Source organism: Hyla sarda, chromosome 4 (assembly GCF_029499605.1).
Source record: "Hyla sarda isolate aHylSar1 chromosome 4, aHylSar1.hap1, whole genome shotgun sequence".
NCBI classification, from domain to species: domain Eukaryota; kingdom Metazoa; phylum Chordata; class Amphibia; order Anura; family Hylidae; genus Hyla; species Hyla sarda.
The window spans coordinates 418,222,339-418,229,838 of record NC_079192.1 but is presented as its reverse complement, the minus strand read 5'-3'; the positions used below and the strand labels follow the sequence as shown (position 1 = coordinate 418,229,838).

General features: G+C 51.0%; 1 protein-coding gene across 4 annotated transcripts in view; it reads right to left on the bottom strand.

Moving 5' to 3' along the window:
- Positions 1-7,500, bottom strand: part of MICAL3 (microtubule associated monooxygenase, calponin and LIM domain containing 3) — a 147,501-nt gene that overhangs the window by 74,298 nt on the left and 65,703 nt on the right. For all 4 annotated transcript variants that reach the window (XM_056517919.1, XM_056517920.1, XM_056517917.1 and 1 more), the window contains exons 2-7: positions 6,182-6,523; positions 4,786-4,993; positions 2,881-2,997; positions 990-1,091; positions 739-894; positions 9-109 (exon numbers count right to left, since the gene is read on the bottom strand). In XM_056517919.1, coding sequence (XP_056373894.1) covers positions 9-109; positions 739-894; positions 990-1,091; positions 2,881-2,997; positions 4,786-4,993; positions 6,182-6,445 — 948 coding nt within the window. In that variant the 5' untranslated portion in view covers positions 6,446-6,523. The remainder of the gene's footprint in view (positions 1-8; positions 110-738; positions 895-989; positions 1,092-2,880; positions 2,998-4,785; positions 4,994-6,181; positions 6,524-7,500) is intronic.

Sequence of the window (7,500 nt, the reverse complement as noted above, 5' to 3'; positions counted from 1 at the left end):
GTATATACCTGTAAGATGACGCCTTTCTCCAGAAGACTCTGCTTCTTGGCCGTCATGACGAAGTAGTGAGTGTCGTCCTTGTAGTAGACGATGTTCTCCAGGTCGATCCCTGTGAGGAAGGAATAGAGGAGACGTATGAGTGCTGTCCGGGCATGCTGGGAGTTGTAGTTTCCAACAGCTGGAGGCACCCGGGTTGGGAAACACTGCTCTAAGCCTAAGGGAAGGACAATCCTCCAGCCATGGTTCCCTACAGGTTTCCTCCACTGGGGGTTTTCCCTTCTCCTAGGTGCTCAAGGCTGCCTGGGCATGCTGGGAGTTGTAGTTTTGGAACAGCTGGAGGCACACTGATAGGGAAACATTGCACTAAAACAAGGGACATTTCTCAGCTATGGTTTCCCTTAAGGTTTATTCCATAGATTTCCCCCCCCCCCCCTCTCCTAAGTGCTGATTTACAATTAGGGTGCCTCAACTGGGAGTTGTAGTTTTGCAACAGCTGGAGGCACCCTGGTTAGTGAACATTGCTGTAAGCCTAAGTGAAGGACAATCCTCCAGCCATGGTTTCCCTATAAGTTTCCTCCACTGGGGTTTTTTCCCCCATACCAAGTGCTGGAGGCTGTCCGGGCGTGCTGGGAGTTGTAGTTTGCAACAGCTGGAGGCGCACATGTTTAGAAACCCTGCATTAGACAGCTCCTGTAATGACATGCTGGGGGTAGTAGTTCTGTATTAGTAAACACTGACCGGTCGCCTCGCGCAGATCTTGGAAAAACTTCTGATTGAAGATGAAGGCCACGCCGCTGATCTCCTCCACCTTGGCCTCTGCCGTCGTGTTTCGGTTAATAAAATTGGCGGTGATGGCGATGGCCAGTTTGCCACGAAACTCTTTTCTTCGGAAACCTGAAAAAAAAAAAGTAATGAGGAAATTAATAGGAATCTGCGGCCGGCGGAGAATTGTCTGTTCCTACCGCATCCCCCACAACAGGAGCACTCACCGGCCAATGTATTCCTCCGACCGTCTGCGCCAATGATGACATCGAAGTCGTACTCCGATACCGCGTGACCTTTGGGGTGGACTTTTGCTCTCCAACCAATACCTGAAGACGTTATAGGATGGGATGAGATATAGTAACGTTATATATGGGAATTATACAAATACTTGGCTTTACTGACAGCCTCCTGATCCTGAGCTGCACCTTGTCTGACACTAATCACATCCAGTAGTGTAATGATATTACTGCCCCCCTATACCACCCACCTACAACATGCCCCCCTATAGCACCCACCCACCTACAACATGCCCCCCTATAGCACCCACCCACCTACAACATGCCCCCCTATAGCACCCACCCACCTACAACATGCCCCCCTATAGCACCCACCCACCTACAACATGCCCCCCCCTATAGCACCCACCCACCTACAACATGCCCCCCCCCTATAGCACCCACCCACCTACAACATGCCCCCCCCCCTATAGCACCCACCCACCTACAACATGCCCCCCTATACCACCCACCCACCTACAACATGCCCCCCTATAGCACCCACCCACCTACAACATGCCCCCTATAGCACCCACCCACCTACAACATGCCCCCCAATAGCACCCACCCACCTACAACATGCCCCCCCCTATAGCACCCACCCACCTACAACATGCCCCCCCCCTATACCACCCACCCACCTACAACATGCCCCCCTATACCACCCACCCACCTACAACATGCCCCCCTATACCACCCACCTACAACATGCCCCCCCTATACCACCCACCTACAACATGCCCCCCTATAGCACCCACCCATCTACAACATGCCCCCCTATAGCACCCACCTACAACATGCCCCCCCTATACCACCCACCTACAACATGCCCCCCTATAGCACCCACCCATCTACAACATGCCCCCCTATAGCACCCACCTACAACATGCCCCCCCTATACCACCCACCTACAACATGCCCCCCCTATACCAACCACCTACAACATGCCCCCCCTATACCAACCACCTACAACATGCCCCCCCTATACCACCCACCTACAACATGCCCCCCCTATACCACCCACCTACAACATGCCCCCCCTATACCACCCACCTACAACATGCCCCCCCTATACCACCCACCTACAACATGCCCCCCCTATACCACCCACCTACAACATGCCCCCCTATACCACCCACCTACAACATGCCCCCCCATAGCACCCACCTACAACATGCCCCCCCATAGCACCCACCTACAACATGCCCCCCCTATAGCACCCACCTACAACATGCCCCCCCTATACCACCCACCTACAACATGCCCCCCCTATACCACCCACCTACAACATGCCCCCCCTATACCACCCACCTACAACATGCCCCCCAATAGCACCCACCCACCTACAACATGCCCCCCCATACCACCCACCTACAACATGCCCCCCTATAGCACCCACCCATCTACAACATGCCCCCCTATAGCACCCACCCATCTACAACATGCCCCCCTATAGCACCCATCCATCTACAACATGCCCCCCTATAGCACCCATCCATCTACAACATGCCCCCCTATACCACCCACCTACAACATGCCCCCCTATACCACCCACCCATCTACAACATGCCCCCTATAGCACCCACCCACCTACAACATGCCCCCCCTATACCACCCATCTACAACATGTACCCCCATAGCCCTCTACCCATTTTCATGTCCCCCCATAACCCTCTACCCATTTACAACATGTCCCCCCCATAACCCTCTACCCATTTACAACATGTCCCCCCATAACCCTCTACCCATTTACAACATGTCCCCCCATAACCCTCTACCCATCTATAATCTGCCCCCTACCGCCCCCTTCCCCTCTGCCCCAGGCGATCTGACCACTCACGCTCATTTTCCTGATCTTCAGGCGGCTCCACCAATCCCTGAAACTCGACGTTGACGTGAATCTCGATCCCCAGGATGAGGGAAACCTTCAGGAGGATGAGCTGTAGCTGACGAATACCTGGTACGGGAAAGAAGAGGCCACATGAGCAGAGTGCCCCCAAACCTACATATAGGGGGCACTAAGCTACGTACGCTGCACATAACATATACAAGAGCTCACTGTCCCCCCCGCGGCAGCATTGTGGTCCATTCCAGAGTCTACGTCTCTGCAGCCTGGAACAGACCAACATTAGAGCTCACGGGGGTGGTGAACGGGAACAATAGTGTGCGCCCTCCCCTGGTCGGATCGTGCGCTGCGGCTTGTAGAACAACAACAAGTTCACGAGGAGAGTGAAGAATGTTTGGACTGGCCGGGCTCCTACTCCAGCGCTTGGCATGGAACGCGGGGCCCGGTCCTGTGAATGCCCGCCAGGGAATGTCTGTGCATCTGACACCGCTGGCAGCCATTAACCCCCGGAGAGGAATGTAAATCCGCAGTCAGGGACAAAGCCGTGAAATGTATACAGCGAGGGAGGGGGTGACGGAAGGTCACGGACGCCGCCAGGGACCCCCCGGTAATAATAGCAGCGGGCCCTGTGTGTTTATATATCAAGTGTAATCCCAGAGATCACCGTGTCCTGAGTCGCCCTATTGTGTCAGAATATTAAAGGGTTAACTCTTAATAAATCAAGAGCCAAGATGGCTGCCACTTCACGGACACCCAGTTATATCCTCTAATGCAATGTTTCCCAACCAGGGTGCCTCCAGCTGTTGCAAAACTACAACTCCCAGCATGCCCAGACAGCCGAAGGCTGTCCGGGCATGCTGGGAGTTGTAGTCTTGCAACAGCTGGAGGCACCCTGGTTAAGAAACACTGGTCTAAGCCCAAGGGAAGGTCAACCCTCCAGCCATGGCTTCCTTATATGTTTCCTCCACTTGGGGTTTCCCACTATGCTAAGTGCTGGAGGCTGTCCGGGCATGCTGGGAGTTGTAGTCTGGCAACAGCTGGAGGCCCCCGGTTTCCCTGCAGATTTCCTCCACTCATTCTTACGGCCATATTCTTACACTGTGTGAACAAGACCTTATACAGGACGTTCCGTTACAGGTGATCGCACATATCGCTCCGGTATCGGCATAGGCTCCGCCCCCTTGTGTATATATGACCGCACTGCAGAAGAGAAGCTGTATATAGACTCCAATATACCGCAGCCGCTTACTCTCTCGCTTCCCGTCTCCCGACCACAACGAGCAGCGTCAACAATCCAGTCCTTAACCCCTCGTGGTGCTGCAGGCGTCCAATTACAGTCTATGCGATCTTGGTCCTGATACTGCTCACAGCTGAGGATCTGTTACAGTTGTATCCAGTCTGGATAATCCTCAGCGGTGACAGGAATCGCTCACCTGCCCTGATGAAATTTGTTACAATGTATCAGAGCGGGAAAACATGCGCCAGTGCTGTCCAATCTGGGCGCCTCCAGCTGTTGAAAAACTACAACTCCCAGCATGCCCGGACAGTCTCCAGCACTAAGGAGAAGAGTAAAACCCCAGTGGAGGGAACCTCAAGGGAAACCATGGCTGGAGGAGTGTTCTTCTTTTGGGCTTAGAGCAGCGTTTCCCAACCCAAGTGCCTCCAGCTGTTGCAAAACTACAACTCGCAGCATGCCCGGACAGCCTTCGGCTGTCCGGGCATGCTGGGAGTTATAGTTTTACAGAGCAATGACATTAGGTCATGCATCAGACGCGAGGCGGAGGATGCGTGAAGTCACCGCAACGTGTTAAGGCAAAGCAGCCGAGACGTTGAGTGAAACGTTTCCAACGTGTAATGCAGCGCACGACCACTAGATGGCGGTGTGGGGGATGTACTCACTGATGTGATCAATGGCGCCCGCACAGAATTTCCCGTAGAATTTCTTGGCCCCGAGTCCTCGCAGGTCTTGGATGGTGAACGGCCACAGGTGCAGGACGTTGTTCCTGGAGAAGGTGTCCCTCTTCTCCACCACCACCACCTTGGCCCCGAGAAAGCTAAGCTCAATGGCGGTCCGCAGTCCGCAGGGGCCCGCGCCAATTATCAGACACTGGAAATAGAAAAAATAAATCAGGATATGTAGTAGTTATACACCTCCCCTCTAGATCTACCTGTATACTGCTGCTATCTCTATGGGATCAGTATATATAGTAGTTATACCCCTCCAGCTCTATCTGTATACTGCTGCTCTCTCTATGGGATCAGTCTATATATAGTAGTTATACACCTCCCCTCCAGCTCTATCTGTATACTGCTCCTATCTCTATAAGATCAGTATATCTAGTAGTTATACACCTCCCCTCCATCTCTATCTGCATACTGCTGCAATCTCTATGGGATCAGTATATATAGTAGTTATACACCTCCCCTCCAGCTCCATCTATATACTGCTGCTATCTCTATGGGATCAGTCTATATATAGTAGTTATACACCTCCCCTCCAGCTCTATCTATAAACTGCTGCTATCTCTATGGGATCAGTCTATATATAGTAGTTATACACCTCCCCTCCAGCTCTATCTATAAACTGCTGCTATCTCTATGGGATCAGTCTATATATAGTAGTTATACACCTCCCCCTCCATCTGTATACTGCTGCTCTCTCTATGGGATCAGTCTACATATAGTAGTTATACACCTCCCCTCCAGCTCTATCTGTATACTGCTGCTCTCTCTATGGGATCAGTCTATATATAGTAGTTATACACCTCTCCTCCAGCTCTATCTCTATGGGATCAGTCTACATATAGTAGTTATACACCTCCCCTCCAGCTCTATCTGTATACTGCTGCTATCTCTATAAGATCAGTATATCTAGTAGTTATACACCTCCCCTCCAGCTCTATCTGTATACTGCTGCTATCTCTATAAGATCAGTATATCTAGTAGTTATACACCTCCCCTCCAGCTCTATCTGTATACTGCTGCTATCTCTATGGGATCAGTATATCTAGTAGTTATACACCTCCCCTCCAGCTCCATCTATATACTGCTGTTATCTCTATGGGATCAGGACATATAGTAGTTATACACCTCCCCTCCAGCTCCATCTATATACTGCTGTTATCTCTATGGGATCAGGACATATAGTAGTTATACACCTCCCCTCCAGCTCTATCTGTATACTGCTGCTATCTCTATTGGATCAGTATAAACACCTCCCCTCCAGCTCTATCTGTATACTGCTGCCATCTCTATAAGATCAGTATATACAGTAGTTACACCCCTCTGTTCTCACCTTGGTGTTGCTGCAGGCTTTGCCCTTCTTGTACTCCTTGTGACTCCCCCTTTTGTCCAGTTTTGACCACAAGGCTTTGGCTTTCCAGTAGTTGAGTTTGGACTTGAGTTTGTGGTAGAAGGAGCGGTAGTCGCGCGGCTTCAGCTCTAAGTAGTCGCATAATTCCTGGAAGCTTTTCAGTGTCCCCTTAAAGGTCGTGGCCTGGACAAAGCGGTCAAAGAGGACGTGGGCCTGATTCACCTTATCATTGTGACCGCCCTCCATCGCTCTAGGCTGGGTCCGGACCCTCCGCCTTGTGTCTCCTTATGGGGGAGGCTTCTCTAATGGTCCGCCATCTTTAATCTGAAACACACAGAAGACCCTGCGATAAATCACTAATAATAAACCTAAAGCCACAGATTTACAGAAAATACAAGAAAAGCTTATAAAACAGCGACCAACCTGTCCTACAGTCACCTCTATAGCCTGACATGGCTGATAACAGAGAACAATAGATTATATTCACCTGTCCTACAGTCACCTCTCCTCTCCTGACATGGCTGATAACAGAGAACAATAGATTATATTCACCTGTCCTACAGTCACCTCTCCTCTCCTGACATGGCTGATAACAGAGAACAATAGATATATTCACCTGTCCTACAGTCACCTCTCCCCTCCTGACATGGCTGATAACAGAGAATAATAGATATATTCACCTGTCCTACAGTCACCTCTATAGCCTGACATGGCTGATAACAGGGAACAATAGATATATTCACCTGTCCTACAGTCACCTCTCCTCCTGACATGGATGATAACAGAGAACAATAGATATATTCACCTGTCCTACAGTCACCTCTCCTCCTGACATGGATGATAACAGAGAACAATAGATATATTCTCCTGTCCTACAGTCACCTCTATGTGGCTGATAACAGGGAGCAGTATTGTCCTGTCCTACAGTCACCTCTAAGAGGCTTATAACAGGGAGCAGTAGATTGTCCTGTCCTACAGTCACCTCTAAGTGGCTGATAACAGGGAGCAGTAGATTGTCCTGTCTTACTGTCTGACTCTACATAAGTGTCAGGAAGTGACTGTGTTTATAAACATAATGTGGTGTGAAACGTGTGGTGGCCGAGCCCAGATGATGTGATCTCCGTGTGGCGGCCATTCTGTGGGGTCACGCAGTTCAGTCAGACAGACAGTGCGAGCGTCTTCCTGCGCAGTCTCGCCTTCCTGTCAGTGTTTCACAATCTATGGCGCAGCGCGTTTCCCCCTCTGACCGTCTGGGTCATCGATTGCAGTCCATTGCCAAAACCATTACCCAACATCCTGCC